The sequence below is a fragment of the Drosophila erecta genome, unplaced genomic scaffold, assembly GCF_003286155.1.
Source record: "Drosophila erecta strain 14021-0224.00,06,07 unplaced genomic scaffold, DereRS2 tig00000092-arrow-pilon, whole genome shotgun sequence".
NCBI lineage: Eukaryota > Metazoa > Arthropoda > Insecta > Diptera > Drosophilidae > Drosophila > Drosophila erecta.
Genome location: NW_020825207.1, coordinates 16,236,017 through 16,257,859, shown reverse-complemented (window position 1 = coordinate 16,257,859; position 21,843 = coordinate 16,236,017). Strand labels below are relative to the sequence as shown.

The 21,843-nt window shown below is 42.3% G+C and overlaps 2 protein-coding genes across 2 annotated transcripts; one reads left to right on the top strand and one right to left on the bottom strand.

Moving 5' to 3' along the window:
- Window positions 1-5,073: 5,073 nt before the first annotated feature.
- LOC26526270 lies at window positions 5,074-5,523 on the bottom strand. Its single transcript, XM_015157284.2, has one exon. It carries the CDS (start codon window positions 5,488-5,490, stop codon window positions 5,086-5,088), a length of 405 nt encoding a protein of 134 aa, XP_015012770.1. The 5' UTR covers window positions 5,491-5,523; the 3' UTR covers window positions 5,074-5,085.
- A 1,460-nt stretch (window positions 5,524-6,983) lies between these two features.
- Window positions 6,984-7,577, top strand: LOC6549253 (selenoprotein BthD). Its single transcript, XM_001974389.3, has one exon. The coding sequence runs from the start codon at window positions 7,125-7,127 to the stop codon at window positions 7,563-7,565; it is 441 nt and encodes a 146-aa protein (XP_001974425.1). The 5' UTR covers window positions 6,984-7,124; the 3' UTR covers window positions 7,566-7,577.
- The last annotated feature ends 14,266 nt before the right edge of the window (window positions 7,578-21,843 follow it).

Here is a 21,843-nt window from a genome sequence, read left to right as displayed (position 1 = left end):
CAACTGAATGCCCACATTTGCATGTGCCAAACAGAAAAATACGAGAAATTAATGTGGGCGCAAAAAAAGTTTCATTAAAATAGTCGGCGGGCTGCTGATTAAGTTTTCCTTTACGATAGACATAATTAAGGGTAAGCGTGAAAGCCTTTAATTGAGTTTTCTTCGGGGCGCTCCTCAGTGCCCCTTGCAGCTCTTAGGATTCCCAGGACGTCCTGTTGAGAGGACTCGGCTGCCGCTTCGTCGCCATCTTCTTGTGGCAGCTACCACTTTTTGTGTTGATGGATTAATCTCTATCACATGTAAACAATTCACGTGCTCGCAGTTGCCCTTGTTGTTGCGGCTGACGTTGTTTTTCAACACTTGCTACTGGTTTTCGCCAGGATTTTGCGCTGCCGGGTTGCATCATAAAGTCATTTGAGCATATAAATTGCACTTTTATGCTCCGCGCCTGTCCCACAAACACAATTACGCCGGCACGTGTGTGTGTGTGTGTGTGTGTTCGTGTGCTAGCAAGCAGTAGAAAGGATGTCAGCGAAAGAGAAAGCCGAAGAGCTGAGCGCTTAACAGCACTAGACCTGAAGCAGTGCCACAAACTCAAATTTAGACATTAAATTTAGCTCTTTAGTTAGTGTGTCGGGTTTATATTGAACTACACTTATAGTTTTTTTCACTTGAGTTTTCTTAGTACCGCGCCTGCGAAAAGTCACAGACTGCAGTGCGTAATTACAGCAAATCATTCGCATCTCAATCGCCGATGGCCTTAATTACACTTCTTCAGTGCCATTGTGAGTGCAGCTTTTGGGGCATATATCAGCTCTTTGCCTGCAGGGCTGTCCAAACAGTCCAAACAGCAGCGGGCTAATTAACACAGGGAGGCAAGCGGGGGGTGTGGCAGTGGCAGTGGCAGTGAATGCGGTGGGAATTCCCCGGTGCCACAGCAGCCAGAGTTATGCATTAATAATGCCATCGCAGAGCAGCCCAAAAGCCAAAAACAGCAGCCAGCCAGTGTGCAGGCACACACGCAGGACACAGGCTTTTGTCATCGGCATGTTGCATACTTTTCTGGGCAAGTGCAACATGCAACAATGGCGCTGCGTCTGGCCAGCAACAAATTATAATGCAATTGCAAATTCTGGTCGTTTGTTCTGTGCTGCGTCTGTGTGCGTGTGCGTGGGCGAATTTATGCGTTTCTCTGCATTTCCTGCATTGGAATTTACTTGGGGTTATTACCCATGCTACGGGCCATCGGAGCGGCATAAATGCAAACTGCAAGCTGGAATTGTCCTGCCCCAACGGCCAGGAAACCCCACCTTTCCCCCCTGTCCCCACAATCATTGTGGCATTTGACATTTTTCCGCCAATTGTTTTCGGGCCGGATTTTCAACACTTTTGCTCGGCTGCTGCGGTCTGCCGCATTTCATGATGAGTATTTAGCCCATCGCTTTGAGTGAAGGGAATCTCCACTGACCTTCGACCTTAAGTCGAGAAGTTTTCTGTAAGTCCGACAATTATTTTGTTTCTTTCTCAATAGCAGAGAGTTCAATGTCGAAAACAGACGTCTGGGAAACTTATAAAAACTGAAAAGTGCCTGGCCAACTGAAACAATTGTTGCAACATGTAAGAGCTCAAAAGGATTCGGCTAAGCGATGTACAGCTTAAGTGGTATTTTATTTAATTCCAAAAATTGAATATATAGCTTTGCTGCATTTCCCTTTTCAAGAATAGTGTGCTTCTAAAATTTCATTCATTTACAATACAAAGCTGTAGAGCATGTTGTAAAGATTTCCTTAAATTTAGTTTCTATTGTTATGGACAAACGTTATATTGTGTTAAATCGATTTTAGTTGACCTTCGACAAAGTTTAGTTTGGGTTATTGGGTGTTGATGGACGCATTGAGCAGTCTTTTCCCGTCACTTCATTAAGCATGCTCGCCTCGCTCCAAAAAGCAAATTTAAGCAACTTGTTGCAATTACAATACTGTTGATAGGAAAACTTTTAATCGGCTTAATGCGTAGCGAAACTATACAACTAATTCCTCGGTAGGCAAAACCGATAACAGCAACACAACATCCACGAACGACCGAAACTTTGTGGTTTGAACTCGGTGGCACTCACACTCGATTCTTCAGTAACATGTACTTGCGTTGCATAATCACAGCAAATAGCATGCTGATAGGTCTCAATTTGTTGTACAATTTGTAAATAAATGTTCGAATTAAAAGAATTCGGGAAATCTTTGTCAAGACATTTTCTTAGCTGGTAGTATATATCTCTGGCCTTGCGATTGTTAGCAATTGTTAGATTTTATTTATACATTTATTGGATTGGATTGATTTACATTTTCAGAATGGCGATCATACTTTAGTATTAGTAATTTGTTTACTCGTGTCCCAACTTCTTCATATCTATAGAGAGTGCCATCACTGCCGCACATAGCTGAGTATGCATAAAAGTGTAATAGTACACAATTTCAATGCCTGCACAAACTTTAATTAAAACGACTTTGCCGAGCGGTAAACATCAGTGTCCCAGGCGTCAACCGCACACAGCTACATATGCGCACGCTCACCCAGCAGAGTGCTACGTGCAACCCAATAGATACGCAGATACACGACACGGGGCTCCTAATGAAGTGCATGAATGCCTTAACAAGATGGAACCGAAATCTATGTGTACTGTGTGCGTGCCCATAATCATTTTGATGGGCACGTAAAATTCAAACTAAAATCAGTAGGACGCTGGCAAACGATGACGCATCTGCCGGGGGCAAGGGAAAATTCGGCGGAAAAACAAGATGAGACGAGACCGAGTGGCAAACTAATAAAATAAAATGGTGGAACTGCCACGAAAACCAAGTCAGGTCCCAAATCGGATGCTAACCGGATGCGCAAACTTTGGCCTCCGTTTAATAATATTTATTCTAATTGCTTGGGCGGCATGTGGCTGCCATTATCGACTAGCAAAAGTCAATTTAAACGCCCTACTTGTTGATACATGCCATTTTAAAATGTTTCTTCCACGACTTTCCACATTAAAGTGCAAATAGTTCTGCCATTGATCACACAAGCGCCCAGAACACACAGTTTTGGCGAACGTGCCCCGAATTTCTGTCCGCAAACTGCTGACCTCAGTTGTTGGGCAAGACTTGACCTGAAGCCAAAGTAAAACTCCATTGAGCTTGTGGTTTGGCTGGCTCAGTGATTAACCGCAAGCAATAGAAGCCGGTGGCCAAACGTTGACTTATAATGACTGCATCTGTGCGATAATTCAAGGCAATAATTGGGCGTTTACTCATATCAGCAGCAGATATGCATCTCCCTAACTCAAAGCCATGCCCATAACAATTGGCCATTAAGTCGGCCCACTCTCACGCGATATCTTGGGCGTACTGCTAATTAAAGACAAACAAAACTCTTTAATGATAGCAATGGGGCGGAGGGAAGGGGGAATGGCAGGCACTTAAAGTTTTATGAAAATTGAAAGGAAAATATTTAATTATGAATACAGGCAGCAGACGGAGAATAAAGCGTAAAAACGTTTAACCTGTTGAAGACAACGAGTGCAAAAGCCCCGAGCAAATATAACAGCGGCTACATTGTTCTGGTTACTCAGGGAAAACCATTAAAAATACTGCAAATGATGTTCCCACAATAGATTTTCCCTGCTGATGCGGGCTGAGAAATATATTAATTAAATCTATTAAGAAATCCGTAAGTAATCAAGCAAGTAGTCCCATTCTGTACTTTTTTAAATGCCCTAATTTCAAAACGTCTTAATAAAATTGGAGTAAATCCGCATAGTTACGAATATGATTAATACTAATATTGCTCTCGTATGAGTTGAGAGAAAAGGTTCCAGGGGAATAAAAGTTTAGGAACGCCTGCAAAACTAAATAAACGCCTTGGGCGTCTCGCCTGACATACCAATTAGGCTAATACTCTTGATTATGAATAAATTGCCGCAATGGAGGTGGTTGGGTGGGGCAATAAAACCGGGCGATGTGGGGATTATTAAGAAGCGGGTGGCGATGGCCGAACCATTTAAAGCTCATCAATTCAGGACAAAGCAGCGCGTTGAAAACAATTGAGCAGTTAATGTTTGTTTACCCCACGTCCGCAGGAATAAAATGCGAGCGAAATACAAAAGCAGATACTAGAGGGCGGACTAAAGTGAATTTAAAGGAAAAATCCCATTTGCGACTTTGCTTTTCGCTTTTCGCCCATCGCTTTTCCTTCCTTTTATTCTGAGGGCATTTTTCGGGCAACGCGCCGCAGGCAGAAACTTTTCATAATTGAAATAAATAAAATACAGCCAAGACTAAACTGGAGAGTATATTGTATATTCTTGGGTACGCTGGGGAAATCCCCCGATGAGCGGCCATCTATGTTTGTGTATCAATGGAAACTCATTTATTTCGAGAATATTTTATAAAATGCGGATTCGTTTTATGCCCGCCGGACTCGTTTGTTCAGAAATTTAATCAAGCTTCGGCCAGCCGGGCGGCGAAAATAATTTTCACAAATTCTTATACGCATTTCATTTGCCACACCGTCCTAGCTCCAGCCCCGCCCCCTGCTACGCCCACTCTCTTTGCCGCTGGCATGCAAAGCGTTTTTTAATCCCCGGCAACTTCTGGCTGCCCGAACAAACGCATTGGCCAATTTGTGGAAAGCTGCAAAAAAGCAGCGTCCAAAGAAAATCCGATCCAAAAATGAATAAGTAGAGCTGAAGGTTGAAGGCCATGCCACAGCCCTGTGGCAATTGCAGGAGTTGCAGCACCACGAACATTGACAAATGGGGCGAGGCCACTGGCCAGATTACTCGACCATCTGTAAGTCCAGCTGACGAGCGGAAAGTTGCTCACTTTGCGGCAATTATCATAATGAGTGTGGCAGCTGAAAGTATCAGGATTTATCGACAACTTGCCAGGTAAATTAATCTGCATAAGGAAAATGTTCAATGGATGTCAGTCAGGCAAAAATCAGCAAGTACATCCAACACATTCTCCTTTAATAAACTTAGCATAAATATACAATTATTACTTAATACGTATTTCTTATACATATATTTTTAATAATTTCTAATCATTTCACGCAAGTACAGCAAGACTTTCCTTTCTTCCTTGGCCGATCACTTTGACTTGCCTTGTCCATTGGTCGTTGATTCCTCGATCTTTCAACCTCACATATGTCAAACTCGAACTGCTTAGGCATTTTGGCGGACTTCAGCTTCGTTATCAAGCACTGAAAGGCGAAACAAAATGCAAATAGTATGACTATGATGCAGCCCAAGCACACCAGCAGTATGGGCATTTTCCATAGCACTTCTTCTTCTACAGCATTTCTAGACTTCAGGTTTTTCTTTATAAAACTATAGCACTCATCGGCACTCATTAGGTCAGCTCCGTATGTACGCTCGCCTTTGAAAGTTAGAAGATTGGGGAAAAACCTTAGGCGGCTTTCGTCGCATTTATTTGTGAACCAATTCATGTTGCCTCACTATTTCAGAAGTACGAAAATAAATTTTACTCCCAATGTCGAAGTATCTAACAATGACAATTGGTGCTTTGTAGTTTTTGGACGCTCGTTGTTTGCTAATTATCGCATTTTTGTACCAAACCAACAAAGTAAACACATTCAAATGAAGTAGAAACAAATTTGTAGATTAAGCAAATGCAATACATAGTATTATGCATACATCCTAATATTTTAATCCCGCCAAGCAGCCAAAGATGTGAGCTTTACTAAGTAACGCCATTTGACCCCTGCTGAAACCCCTTTAGAAATAATTTGAGTAAGCCACCATAAATCTTGGGTTTTAAATTTCCTGACACACACTAAGCCCAAAATTGAAAGTCGAAGGCAAATGTTTGCGATAAACTACCTGGGCAACTTAAAGCGAAAGTCGAGGGCATTCCCTTGACTATTTGTTGGGTACTTTGCCAACACAACTAAGTATGTTGATCCAATCAGAGGGAGCGGAGCGGCCATATCCAAGATGCAAGGCGGTAGACCCAAACCCCAGATTTGGTGAATATATTTTCCCAGGGATTTGCGGCAGGATTCGTCGTCGTCGTCTGTCAACTGTCATCGGCTGTGGCTCGGTGGCTCACGTTCCGACCTCTAACCCTTGGCGACTATCGTGTGGCCGGGACTTACTTTTATTTATTTCCATATTATTCGAGCGGCAGCGCGCTGCTCTACTTTCAATAACTGTGAATAAGACCGAATGAATGAACTGCTAACCTTGCCGCTGGCTCGACACTCGGTGGCTCGGTGGGTGGTGGGTGGTGCTGGGAAATGAGGCGCTCGACTTTTCCTGCGCTGCTTTGTGTTCGGTTTATTAAAATATACATTTTCCTTTTTCATTTGGCTTCCCTTCTGTGCGCAGCATTCTATTTGGCAGTGCCTGCTCTCTACTCTTTAGCCTGGTAAATTTTGCAGAAGGAATCTTCTTTATTTTCTTTTTCACGTCGCCGCAGGTCAAAATGTCAGCAAAGCTGGACAATATACTAGACGTACAGTAATTACTCGCAAATTTCCTACTTTCGTACAGCTTTTAAATTAATTACTCAACATTAGGCATTTCACATAGAATCAAAGTGGTTGCATTTTTTCATTAAGCACTGTTTTCCAATTTTAATTATATTCTATATGTATAATATTTGGCTTTTACTTTTGATTCGAAATAACCCCTAATGTATTTAGTTTCGTTAACTTTTTTAAGCAATATTTATCTCAAGTTAAGTAACCTCTGCTTAAAGACCACTGTGTAGCTCTGCTGGTTGATTTAATTTTTGTATTTATTTTAAGGCCTGCGGCTTTTGCATATTTCATGCGCATTTGCATGTTCCTTTCCGAGCCTGCTTCGCCCTCGAAGATTTATTTGTCAGATACGCTCTTTTATTTGATTTATGAAGGCGGCCCATATCCTCCATCGACCAGGTTATCTGGTCGCCGATAAGCTGGAGGCTTTGAGCTGCCCATGAGAATTGTGTCAAACCTCTGAACCTCAGATTCAGCTCCCCGTCGGGGATTGTCTCCCTCATCCTGCAATGACTGCTGTTCGCTGAAGTCCGTGGTCCAGATTTCCACCTGCTCACGTGCTCATCTGCCCACTCGAGATGCCCGACAAAAGGCCACTGGATCCACTGCAGCCGGTGCTCTACATTGACCACTGCCGCTATCGCCAAACTTATCGCAAGCAAGCCCTGCATCTCCATTCTTCGCTGGCGGAGGCTCTGAAGGCCATTCAGCCAAGGGTTAAGCTCCAGCTAAGGATCAACGACAAGGGACCGCCACAAGATGGATCCTTTGAGGTTGCTGTTGCCCCGCAGCCAACCGACGATTCCAGGGCCCGCCAAAGTGTGTGGACTGGGCTGAGGCGGATGCCCAGTGCATCGAAGGTTCCCCATGTGGACGACATTCTCACCCCAGTTTGTTTCGCCCTCCAGCTGAGGGATCCGCACAAGGAATCCCATCGCCGCATGCTGACCAATTTGCGGCACAACGAGGGCAGTCGCGCCAGGAGGAGGGATATCAAAAATGTCTTAAATAAAACTTAGTAAACAATGTCATACCGTGCAACATATTGAATTGTATTGTTCATTTTCATCCCACTTACTATTCCACCAAAGGTAAAGTATATTTAAAATTCCTGTTTCATGGCGTTACCAATTACGCACGAAGGAACAAAAAAGCGAGCTCATCATGCCGCTAATTTTTTGGTTAATCTGCCAAATCTGCCGCCAAGTGAATTTCGTTTCTAGGCAGACACCAAAGATAACACCAAGCCCCTGAACTAATGAAAAGACAAACTCCGCGCCGAGGAAAATGCACTTGGCGGATGTGTAACTGCTTACAGGCGGCAGTTATGGCAGTTATGGCAGTTATGGCAGCGCCAGAAAATTGCAAGAGGCAGCGAAAGACCTCCGCCCGCCCCTTTCCTTATTTCCTGCTCATTTTCGGCGGGGGAGTTGCCAGTTAAGATTTTCGCCTCGTTGCAGGGATCTTTGGAGGAGCGACAGGAGCTCAAGTTGAGTGCTGCATTTCGGCTTCATTGCATCTCGGTGAGCACACAGTGGGCGATAGAGGTCTGCTCAAGGAAGCCGGGCAAGGAGCGGCGAAGGACATTAAAAGGCAGTGAGGGCGCTGCGTTGCAAGCCAAAAAGCACAATAAATCCCTGCCCTGCAAGTAGTTGTATGTTATATTTTCGTTGCCAAAGTATTCGCTGCCTGACGGACCGTCTTTGCCGGAGCGTTTGCTTTCGTGACTTAAGTTTTCAGCACACACATTGTATGCACTCACACACACACACGCACACGCACACTGGCAGCGCACGCATACTCATTTAACTAGGAAGCACAAACAGTCGCCGCAGGATACGCAGCTACAGTGGCACCAAAAATGTGTGTGCTCATAAAAATGCACCTGCCATAAGGTACTTGGCTACATTCCCTATTTACTTGTACATTTTTCAATGCCTTTTTAAAGCAATAAGGAATAAGGATATTACCTTTTCAAAATGCAATCAACCCTCTGACCTTCAAGCGTGTTTTTCTTCCTAAATAGTGAGCTCTTCGATCAATTGAATATCAGTTTCTGCAAATATCGCTTAGCCGAACATCACCGCTTCACTGTTCGCCGCTTCGTGGGTGAGTCCTGACAGGACTTGCCGGTCACGTTCCGAAAGGCAGCATAAGTAGTGGAAAACGGCAGCATATTAATCTTGCAACCAACAACTGCTAAAACAATAGCAAACAGCAAAGGCCGCGAAGACATTGCAGCAGTAGCACTGTACTGTGTTGCCAGCTTTTCCTTCCGCCAGCAAACGGAACATGAAACTAAATCGTTTGTGCCCTTTTTATTTTCCATTTTGCTCCAAACTAAATGAACTTCATTATAAGTAAGGCGTCTCTGGAGTTGCATTTCTTTGTCGGCGGCTGCTTTCTCTGGCATTCTTTTGTTTTAGCATTTTTGGCTTTCGGTTTCAGTGTCAGTATAGTTAACACAAATGGCGCGCTTTGTTGCTGTCTGGCTGCAGAAGCTGTTGCCAAAAAAGGATGCAGACTTTCGAGGAGTCTGCAGGATTTTTGACAGCCCGGCATCACGTTCCCATTAAAGTTTGAGCGTAAACTGCTGATGTTCCTTATTTAAAGATAAGTTCAGTGTGTTTTAGTCCAGGAAGTCAAAGAGCTGCAGCTTTACCATAGTTAGTTAAACCAATCCATCCCATTTAGTCTAGTCAGTAAATCAGATTTCACTCATTGAAACTGCTCTTGCGCCACTTTTTTCTTGACACTCCATTTTCGCTGTTTTAATAAACTTGGTGTCATTTACATTTTTGCTTCTACTGCAAATATTGAAATATAAGTGAAAAAAATTAGAAAAAAGTATAAAAGAGGACAGAATGCCAGGAAGGCGAGTTTTATGCTGTTTACGCACATTTTGCCAGAAAGAACTTTACTACGCTTCTTGGACAGCAGCTCCCCAGATTTTGCATGGAAAAAGTGCAGAGTGCATGTAAAATGATTTTAATAATATTTCAAATTGACATTGTCGATGGTCCTGATGACATTCAATTAGTGAGCAACACTTTTTCCAGCTGCAACAAATGATAAGTGATTGGTTTCTGGCTTAGACGTTTCTCCTTTTCAATTTTGTTGCACTGCATGCGCAATGTTCAACTTACCCCATTAATCAATTTGGAAACCCTTGTTGGTTATCATTTTTCTTGGATGTCATACAGATCACTCCTTGCAAAAACGTAGAGAGAATACCATTCCTGGCATTTAATTAAGACTGAGAACATTCTAACCCCAAAACACTCAATTAAATACGTGCTTATATTTTGAAATTCAGGTCAATCTCTCAATTCGTTTAAAAACTTCATTTATTTTTCTTGCATATTCATTGATGTATGGCTGAAAATATACAGTACGCACAATACGAATTGAACGCGTTTTCAACAAAGGAAACGCTATTCAGCAATAGAATACAATTTATAGACGACAAACATTTTTAAACGTACTGAACAAAGAGGCAAAGTTTTGAACTGGCTAATTGGCATTGAATTTCATTTAATTTTTTGTTGCGTCAGTTTTGGTCGGTTGCGCGATGCATTGTGCAACATTCGGTGGATATTGATGGCGTTCCGATAACAATAATCAGGATTGTTGACAGTCCACTGGCTTAATTGATAGAGTTAGCGTTGCTACATGCCGCAATTTGGCCGCGCCTACAATTCCGCTTTATTCAGCGTTGTTTTCAATCACTCGTAAGCTGGCAGGCGATATACTTGTACGACTATCAAGATTTTCAAATAAAAAATAACAGAGGAAATGTCGCCGCAGAGTCAATTTCGATTTCAATTAAAAGCAGCAGCAGGGAATTCGCAATATGCCCAGAATGCAAATACCAATTTTGACATTTTTCCAGACCAAAAGTGGGTGGCTGGGTGCGGCCAAGGTGAGCGAATCGAAAAGGTCACTCGCAAACTGCTGACCGACTGACAAGCTTCGCAATCTCTGGCAGTCAAGCGTGAGGCTTTTTCTGATGGTCAAGACATAACGAGATGCATCGTATCGAATTCCCAGGGGATGTCCTTCAGTGGGAATCGCCCAGCTTAAAGTAGAAGATACGTCAGCAAGGCAATATAAATGTTCCGCACAAATTACATCCGCATTCTATCAACTTTTGTAAGTGTATTATTAAAATAGGGTTTGTAAATAGAATTACATCAATATCAAAATATTTATTTAGAACAAAGTTCGTTGAACTGTATTAAAACTATCATATTTTGGGCTATCAAACTAATTAGATGAAAGTCATATAAAGGCCAAACTGGTTGGCCAATAAAGCGATAATTACAATTTTAAATTGTGATTACCAATTTAGCAAGCTTATTAGCCTTTTGCATAATATAAGCCATGCTGCAAAATTCATATCTCTTATTAAGCCAACTCGTGAGCAGCTAAATTGTTTTTCTAAAACCAAAGCCATATATTTCGAGCAATCCCAATGTCAGTCCTTTATCGCTGCTCCACATGTCGCCCAAATCGGCCGGCGATTCCCCAAAGGATTCGCCACAAACACACGCACAAATATGACAACGACAACAACTACAACTGGTCCTGTCCAAGTGTCATTCCGTCATGATCTATGGATGGGAACATAAATTTTGAGTGCTCAACTCGGGGGCGTGACGGCATCCAGCAGCGGACATCGATGCTGCGGCGAGAATCGAATTGAAATTTGAAATTTCAAAAGTGATTACAACTATACTCGGCTGGCAGGACTCGCGCGGTTGCGAATTTCAGGCGCTAAAAACTGATTGCCGGAAACGACTGTAATTGGTTGCACATGCAACCTCCAAGGGGGCGGTGTTTTTTGTTTTTCGCTGGGATGCGGAAGTGGAAGTGGAAGGGGAAGTGGCTTAGCGCTGATTGGGTGGCCTCCACATGGGCATTGTGGCTGCAGCGGTTTCGCTGCAGTTTTTAGCATTATTGTTATTATTTTGCGGCGAGCGGAGAGCGCTTGTTAATGATTTATGCATTCATTGTGCATAGAAATGACATTGCAGTTGTGCGAGCAAAGTGTGTGTGGTGGGGGATCCCCTGCTAGTTTAAATGCACATTTGGGGCACTTTCGGGGGGCGGGCAGGGGGGTGGTGGCATCGCAATGCAACCGCATTGCTGTCGACATCCTCGACTTCTGTGATTTATGCTGCTTTTGGCCATTAGCCTAACACTCTTGTAGCGCCAACAGTGCAGACTTAACAGTGGCCAGGACATCAGGGAGAACAGAGTTTTGAAAGAGCGAATTTCCCAAAGAGCCTGCTCTGTTGGCCAGGATTCTCTCTCTCTCTTAAGCGCTGTTAGCTGTTTTAAGAGCTGTTCCTGCTCTTTCACTGTAAGTGCGGCTTGGCTCGACAGATTCAAGTTCTTAACAGCACAACATAAGGTTCGTTTTTCCATTACTTGGCCGTAGGTCAGTAATTTTTGTTGAAAACAAATACAAAACCCAAGCACGTGATGCCATAAATCATTTGTTTCGCCCGGAGTTTTTCCTGTTTGCAACACACTACTGCATCTGCATTGAAATGTTGCAAGATAGATTATGCATAAAGCAAAAGTAAATAACGACATATTTAAGCAATTTTGAAGTAACTCCTGCTCTTAATGTAATTATTTCGGATTTTTACTTTGTCTTGTCTAGTTTTTAAAGTTTAGCCTAATTGGAATAGAACAACAATACCCTTCGAAAGTATAATAATAATTATATATATTAAGATAATCAAGTCAGTCTTGATTTAATTATATTTCGATCATGGCCTGCCATTGTCGATAACGACTTAATCTTAAATTTGATTTGACGATTGTATCGCTGCACCTTTTTATTGTCACTTCTTGGCCAACAAACCGAATTCCCAAGCCAAAAGAGCCGATTATGAATTCAGCTCAGTCATCGAAGATCTAAGCAAAACGCCAACAAAAGGAGTCCCAATGAAAAGTACGAGAAAAACCAAAAATAAAAAGAGAAAAAGATACTTTAAGCCCGCTGCTGAGTGTGTGTGTGTGTATGTGTGTGCGGTTTTTGTATCTGTGTGTTGCTCACGTGGCTGTTTAAGATTCATTTAGCTGCAAAACAATGGCGGCAAATGGCTGGTAGACTGCAACGGTCGTGAGATACTCTTAATGGGAGAAACCTGCGGAAAAACAACTTTCGTGCACAAGCCTAATGCACTTTTCCTGCACTTTTCCGGCTGGGTTTTGTAGTGTATAATGGCCGGACGACAAGCCATTGGCTATGGTATTGGCTTTGGTTGTTGGCCATGGCTTTTGGCCGTTGTCGCTGCTGCAGTCGCGGGAAATTACGTGAATCAGCGAATTTGGCAGCAAGATACGGCCAACGATAGAGGCAACAAAAACAGTTACCGGCAGCCACATAACGACGCCGCGGCCAATTGCCGATTAGCATCACTTTTGGCCAAGGCGAAACAGTGAGGAAGAGCAGTTAGCAAACAGCAGGGTGCGAGCAGGAGCAGCAGCAGGAGCAGGAGCCACAGGATATAGGATAAAGAGAATGCCCATGCCGGACGGATATGCAAGTGCAAAACAAAAGAAACAACTTGGATATGGGCGAAGTGGAGGACGTGGCATGACTGTAAGTGATTGTAAGTGAGTGAGAGTGTCTAATGAAGCCATCGCTGATGACCAAACGAGATGAAGGACCAAAACACTGGGGGAAAAAATGGATACCAGATGACTTGCAAAATGTAGCCTACTTTTGAGGGCTGGATTTGTGTTTTTTAGTTAACAAATAAATGGAGGTCAAACCTGTGCACCTTAAATTTACATTTTAAATTTACTTATTAAATGGATTGCTTTAGGTCCCCGTATTTTAATATTCCTCTTCTTGCTTGTAAGTTTCTTTTCAGTGAACTTGTCCCTTTTTCTTGACTCCTAGTGCCATTTTTTCTGGCAAGGCTTTAAGAACGACAGCCCAAACAAGGGGCGGGGCTTAGGCTGGGCGTAGACAAAAGGACCTCGGCCAGGAGACAATGATGTCGCCAAAATCGTTGACGAGGATCTGCCACCGAGGGCGCCGCGCCTGGATTTGGAGGACTCAATGCCTGTCGCTACGAGTGTCAATATGAAAATGAATGCGTGTGGCTTGCCTCTCCTTTTTTTTGGCTGCCACAGCACCTTACTGGTTCTATGTGTGGATATGAATTATTCATAAAATGGCAATGGCACTCTGAGCAGCGACAAGAACAAGAGCAAGTCGTGACGATGCCATTGGAATGTTTGTGGTAACCAAAAAAACGGAAAAAATACCCTGCAGCTACTGATTCCAACTTATACTCTTTACTCTTGTGGCAATAATATTACTTCGCCTCGACAGGCACACTTCTTTCCTAGAAGTATAAGTTACTGTTTGCAGTACTGAAGAGAACAATTCGGAAAGCCAAGAAAATGTTGTTATACTTGTACAACAATAGAGTATTAAGGGGGCCGCCTATTCTATTTTACATCCCTTTTTTGATTTTTGCAACCGCGACAAGAGCAAAACACGAGGGCAACAACAATGAGACGCCATTTGGGATGCCTGCCACATAACACACACACCCACCTTTATGCATATATGCAAGAGTAAGTGGGTGTGCCTGTGTGTGTGTGGGGGAAAACTATGCGACATAAAACGTTACGAGGATGGCGGGCTGTCGAGTCACTGAGATGGCCGAGGCCTCTTTGAGGCAGGTTAACCCCTGGCAGGCACTGACTTCAGCCCCCATTAGCCAAAGTGAAATTAAGTACAGATCTTGCTGCAAATTACTTACCATCTTTCAGCGAGATTGAGTTGCAAGCCCTCCAAATGCAGTTTATAAGCTTTGGGAACGACCTAATCTGCCCCAGTGAAAATCACTTAAATTCGCCAGCTAATTAGTAAAATGGAAAAGCTTATTATTCCGATTGCAAAACTTCTGCTCTCGTATGCAGCGTAAATCAAGAGCTGGAAATGAATGAAAAGGGAAAACTTACCTGACGTTTTCGGTGAAATTCTCGCTATCGACACGAGATGAGAAATTGTAGAACTTGCAACAGGGACTACCCAGCGAACAACAACACAATCATCATTGGCATCAGCGAGGGTTCTTCACATCCTGAACTCCCCCATCCTTGCGATCCGCATGCATAACAAAATCCATAATGTTTGCGCAATCAAACGAAGCCAAAAAAATTTAATCAAACTACGACAAGAGCAAAAAAACTTCCTAACAAAAGGCAAAAAAAGGATTGGAAAAACGAAAAAAAGTGAGTTGCGTGTGCTCTTTCTGTATTTGCATATACATTTGCATATGTCTGTGAACAGTGGTTCGGATTATACAATTTGGTGTTTTTTTTTGTAAAATAGTTTAAATTTATTCCTTGCAAAAACTGACTTTAATTCCATTTATTCGTGTTAAGCTTCAAACTTTTATGTGCAATGGGCTAAAATTAAGAGTTACCCATTCCAAGTGTGAATACATTAGCAAAGCGGCAATCAAGAAGTTGTAAAATAATACAAGATCGTTCAGAAACATTGTTCATTTTCAGAAAAGTAGTTTACCATCCTAGTTAAGTTACTATGTATTTAATAAACTCACATTTCTGGCTTCCCAATACCCATTTAACCCACTGTGGATCACATTCTTGTTTGGGTTGGCAGACCTACATGGGTTAGCATTGCAAATTTTCGCGACTTGACTAGAGCTTATTCAAATGATCTGAAGAGTGCTTTGGCCAGATAGCAGAGGAAATCGAGGAAACGGAAGCCTGAAGGGAAAACTGGAGTGTGGGCTGCATTTCAACTGGAAAAGGCAGCTAGTAATTAGCTCAGTGCTTCAACAAATTTCAACAATTCTGGCAAAGTCTCCATTTAACTGCGGTTTTCCATAACATTTAAAGCCAAGTTTGTCCGTCACTTTGGGCCCAAAAAATTTGTGTAAGCATATCACGATGCCACGCCTACTTTCTGCCTTGGCACACTCCATTTGCGCGGTAATAGTTATTTGCGGACAGTAAAAACGAAAAGAACATAAAACAATTATAGTCCCTGCGCTGCATCGCATAAAAAGGAGCTGGGCAAAAACCTTTGACAAATTTTGCTCGCTGCTGCGTGGCAAGAGTTTCGCACTTGAGCACAGTAGAAGTTGGCCAATTAACAATTTTTAACGATTCACAATCTAAGCACTTAAAATGTTATTACATTGATCGATAATCATTTGAGAAATATAATGATAAGCTACTCAATTACTTAGATACAGAGTGCCAAGTTAAGCAAACTACAGACCAAATTCCCGGGCCACTGTACCGAGGCGCCACTGTACCATTTGAAGCCTTTTGTCACAGCAAACAACAAACTGACTTGCTAATGAAAAGTTTATTGCCCCGGGGCTATATGTACTTAGATCCCCAGCCATGGTCCGTCATGGCCCGTCATCTTCTGACGGGGGGTCTCCCATGGCAATGGAATGGATCCGGGTGCTCCTGCATATGCATGCGATGGAGCAGCCACTCCGGCTTGCCACTGTTGTCGTCTGTTTAGTGCTAATATTATTTACACCAAAGTAGACCGAGTGGGAGGCAAATGACAAAGCGACATAGACGCATAAGCACTTTATGTGAATGACGCCCCCAGGCATAAACTAGAATTATAACGCACACACACTCGGCGAGCTGTGACGAGCCTGGAAACAAAGGACTTTCCCCCAGTCCCCGCCGCAAAAGTATACAACAACATTTTGTGTAACTATATTTTAGAGGCAAGCCAAACAAAACAGCAACAGTCGCTGGCAGCGTCAAAAGAGCATGGGCATGGCCCAAAGCCAACCGAAAGGGCCTAAAGTGTATGAAAGCGTCTTATTTGTGCGGTTTCTTTGGGCCGGCTGAGCTGGCTTTTCCACGTACTAATAAGCCTGGAGAAGTGATTAGAAATTACTCAATAATATTTATGTCAAGCGAACAGGAAGTAATGCATTTCATGATAGACACACTTGGCCGAGTTGAGATAAAGACAACAACCAACTTAAATTAACACAGAAACTGCTTATATACGGGCCATATTGTTCCGATAATAAAATTTGACAGGCGGAGTATATATCTAACATTATCTCATTTTATGAGTTAAATACGCAGCAAATCCGTAAGCAATCTTCCCCGCATAATCAGATAATCCCCCAGTGATCTCGTTTTATAAAATGCCCCCCATTTGGCTCCTCCAAGCAACCTTTGCCCCATAAATCGCTCATCTCTAACAAACACACAGCACATTCAGCCAGGTTTGCTGCCCTGTTCAGGTATTTTACGAGCTTTATATTGATAAACAATAAAACCAGCCATCGCAATTCACACACACCCACATGTGTAAGGTAAGTCAGGAACTTCCCCTTCACCACGCCCCGGCACTCTGGCTTTTATAAATTTTTATTTTAATTTTATTTATTTTGTTTGGCTTGGCTTTTATGTATTTATGGGGCAACATGCGAATGCAAATTGAAAAGGAACATGAGCAGCGACACGTAGATGCCTCAGCAATATATGATTACGGGCATTTGTATTTTCCTCTCATTTTATACTTTTTATACTGCAATAAATAATTTTATTATGTGCCGAGACCAATAAACACATTTGAGGCAAACAAATAATCGAAAACATGCAGATGCAAGGCGCTCCCGGCAGGATTCGCATATAAATCAGGGATATGGAAAGGGTGTCCTTGCGCGGAATTTCATCTCCTTATTGTTCAAAAAATGCAAATACCCTCACATTACATAGTATTCTTGCTTCAGCAATTTTGCACTCGTTTGTAAGTTTGTAGCGCTAAGATTGAGACTTTTTCATTAACTTTATCATATCAAAATTATAAACAAATGCCAAAGAGCATTTCCAGTTCGCTCTTACTCCTTATTACCCACTCAATCTCTTCGCCTCCCATTGACATTAGGAAATGAGTTTAGCAATACTTTAGCCATTTTCACAGGCTCTCAAAAGCAGACGAGACAGTTCCAATGTGGGCGGTGGGCGGTGGGTGGTGGGTGGAGGGGGCTACTTAGCCACGCCCCCTTCGCCTGCTTTGCGCTTACATGCCAGGCCGTAATGCTGGAAAATCCACAAAACCCTGTTAGCTTAAGCTCATTTGGTAACTGGGGAATGGCACGGGCATGTGGGGCTCGTTCCCTGGGAATGGGACAGAACTTTCCTCCTATGGCACAAATGATATGCGTATTTAAATGGAATGGCAGTAGCTTTTCCGAAAGGGGAGCACACGAGCACGCCAAGCGAAATCACACTCAAAGTCAAAAAGTGGCAAGGTGATTTCAAGGGGAAGGGAAAGGCTCTGAAATGAAAAGCAGAGAATGCTTAGCATAAATGGCAGTCAGAAGAATTGTCGAACCAATAAGACGATTAAGGCTTAATTTGCTTACACTTGTAATCGGCTATTGCAATACACGGGGATAAAAGCACAAACCGAAGAATATTAAAATGTAATCAGGATTTTGGTTAATTAAAATGGTTAACTATAAAATTAATAATGCGAGTATATAGGACTGAGATTTTTTATTACTTGTATCATCCCATAAATCGTCTTCAATCAAGTTTTTGGTTAATTTGAAGCTGTAAAACCCGGGTTAAAAAAAAGTATTAGACCCATCGTTTACCCTCAGGAGACTGGACTCTTCTCGCATTTTTCCATAAGCCTGGACATGAGTTACTTTTGAATTTCTTTTGCGGCCAGCCAGGCTCCTAGAAAACTCTCCATCGCCATCTCTGCTCCAAAATGGCAGACACTTTTGGGCCATAAAACATAAATCTGCAGTACTACAACAAACGGCAACGAAAAAGGCAAAACATACGAAAAAAGGCAGCAAAGTGCACTATAAGTTCAAGAGCTCACAACTGGCTCGATATATATAGCTACATATAGCTGGGGGCCGCCCATTTCTTCCACAGTATAATGATGCCAAGTTATGTTTCCATGTGTTCTGTTTTGTTTGCTCGGCGAACAGTTTTTCCCCGTTCAATGTTTGCTAGCTTCGGCCGATAGTCATAAATGCCAGTGCACTGAGAAATTGTTGAATCTACGAATGGAAGGGTACTCCTACAGCTAGGAAAAGCTAGTAACCCCTTCTAATTAGCCAGAACCTTCTACACCTACAACTGTGTGGTTTTTCCTTTGAAAATGTAGATATATTATGATCGCTATCAATGAATTATCTGAAATTACGGAAGCTATAGTAGCACTTGTTTCGCTTTTAGGAGGTATTTACAGAACTTAGAAAAGCGTATTTTCCCATCGATTTAATTCGCCAAATGAATTCCTCATCCTCGGCCAGCTGCAAGTTCAGTTACCCGCATTCAGTTGGCTCTTGGCGACTGTGGGCCATAAAACACAAGCCGGTGGAGAAGACGCGAAAAAGATGAGAGCCCGACTAATAATTTTGGGCGTTTTTCCTTTTTTTTGGTTTTTCACTGGTTACCCAGAGGCCACGCCCACCCAATTTTATCGTGCGCCTCGGCATAAACTAAAAATTGAAAAAATTGAGCCTCCGCAAAACGGCAAATGTGAAATAAAACGGATGGCAGCGGGAAAGTCCGGAAAAGTGCCAAGAGATTTTTGCCGCCGTAATGATAATTCTGGTGGCTTTAGTTGCTCTTACTCGTTTTTTGCTGTTTTGTTGTTGCTGTGGCTAGGACGTTGCCACAACAGCCGCAAAAGCCGCAGACAAGCGAAGGAGAGGGAGGAGGGGGCCGGCTATCATGCATTTTTGGTTTATAAATTCAGTTTTGGTCTGCAAGCGTTCAGCCGGAAAATGCGAGAATTCCGGCCAACCAGACCAGGCCAGAGGAAATGGACAACGCACATTGTTTGCGCTCATTTCCCGCCTCTCGCATAAAAATTCAATCTTAAGTTGCTGATGGCAAATTTGTTCTTATTCAGTTGTACAATTCGCTGGCCCAAGGATTTTGTTTTGGCTATTTGACTGTTTTTTGCTGTTTCCATCGCTCACCGACTGTCAGTCTCGTTCCAGCCAATTTTAATTGGCCTTGTCTACTCTGTTGTGTACTTTCAAAATGTTTACTTTAAATTAAATAATTAATTTGCAAAAGTCAAACAAGTGGTTTGCTTATATTTGCCATGGACTTTACTTTGTGAGTTTCAGTTAATTAGTCGGGGCTTCAACTGCTTTGATTTTAAATTGGCTAAATGCCCGTTAAAAATGTGTCTACTCACGTTTCCATTAATTGCGTGTCAGCAACAACACCTCTCGATAATCAAGTTTTTATATTAACAGGTTAATTTAAGTAAAGAATGATTTACATATGATCTACAATAAATTAAAAATACAAATAAAAAAAGTCGAGTTCCCCGACTATCAGATACCCGTTACTCAGCTAGTGGTAGTGAAACGAGAAATTTCAACATTTTCTGGAGTATCGGTGGAACGAAAAAAACTTAAAAATATGTGAAAAGTGTGGGCGTGGCAAAAAGTTTTTTGCAAATCTATAGAAGATTACAAGATATATAAAGGAGTGGAAAAATACCACAACATGTGTGGGCGTGACAGTATTGGGCGGCTTGTGGGCTTAGTACTGGGCGTGGCAACATTTGGACAACAAACTTCCTCTCTGGAAGCAGCGTGCTGTTGAGATTAACATTCTAGCTTTTGTAGTTCCTGAAATCGAGGCGTTCATACGGACAGTTTGACATGGCCAGATCGACTCGGTTATTGATCCTGATCAAGAATATATATACTTTGTATTATATTAACAGGCTTCCTTCTGCCTGTTAAATACTTTTCTATGAGTCACGGATATAATAAATGATTCACGCTTTCATTACTTGTACCAATTATGTCTCATTTAAAGTAATTAATTAATTCTTTTTAAGGCTGAGCTTTGTAAGAAATTTTCAAAGATTTATTCAGTCAGTGAACTTTTTTTCTTTGACTTTAGCGCTTCAAGAGAAATATTTATATTAGCAGAAACTAAAAGAAAGCGAAGAACAGAGAATTCCGTGTCCTTCCTTAGCCGTTAGTTGCTCCACGATAAAAAGAACTCCTTCACATTTATAACTACACTTTTTTATTTCCCGAGTTGCACAGAGTGGCGGGGAAAATTCTGTTCACGCCGTTCAATTATGGCGCTAATATGCACTTGACAATGTAATGACATTTATTGAGCGGCATTGGCATTCCCGCCATGGCTGTCAGGGTGGCCAAAACGGAGGAAACTGCGAATGGGGGAGTCTTTGGCGGACTGATTGAAAGTGTCAGAGTCGAGAATTCGGATTCAGCAGCCAGACATTTGTCGCAATGTGAAAGAATTCCCTGCATGGCGCCCTCCAGGCTTGAATAGCGTTAATTTCATGTTGCTGACAAGGCTTATTGACAGGAAATCGCTGGCTGCTGTGGTTGGGTTTGGTGGCTGGGCGGCAATCGGGTGCTTTTCGGGTGATTTTGGCCCAATCCGGCTGTATTTGTCAACGGGCCACAAAAGCGCGACATTTATTAATCAAGCTGGGGAAGATTGCAGCGCCCTGGGCGCGTCTAATCAAACCATTTCCACATTTGCTCGCTGTTTTCCTTGCAGCGTATGCAATTAAGAGCTGTCCTTTGAGTCGGTGGCCCAAAGTTATTAACTGTCAATATGAGCGCAAACACAGTAAAGTTTCAGCAAAGCTTGAAATTAAAAAATAACATACATTTGTGGGAATGCAGTGCCTGTGTCATGGGAAAGCCAGAAATTAAAGTAGTGGCTCTAATGTGGCCTTACTGACGGTATTCTGCTATAATAGGTTAGTTACAAGTATGTAAAGTGTAGAACAAAGCATTTCGACCACTAGAAATATGTATGATATTTATGTCTATGATATGAGAACAACATCGGGCATATGTTAATCCAGGAATTCTACAATAGCGTCCTGCTCGTCTTTCTGCAAATTGCTTTAATTGCAATAAATGTTGATGCATCAGATAATAATAGAGCGATAGACCTCCCTGGGCACACAAATGTTTATTATAAACATCACACCAGAATAATGCCCATCAAGTGCAACAGCGACATTGACGTTTTGAAAACATTTTGAACTATGACAACGAAAGTCCGCAGCCATGTCAAAGGACTTTTCCGTTGTTTTTCTCTGCAGTCAGAAAAAAGAAATATAATTATTGATGCATACATCACGTAAATTAGGCGTAAAAAAGGTGCGACAGTAAGGAAAAAATCAGTTACGACTGCTTGAAATATATTTTAAAATGTCATACTTATTCCTTCCTAAATGCTTTTTAAAGCGTGTTA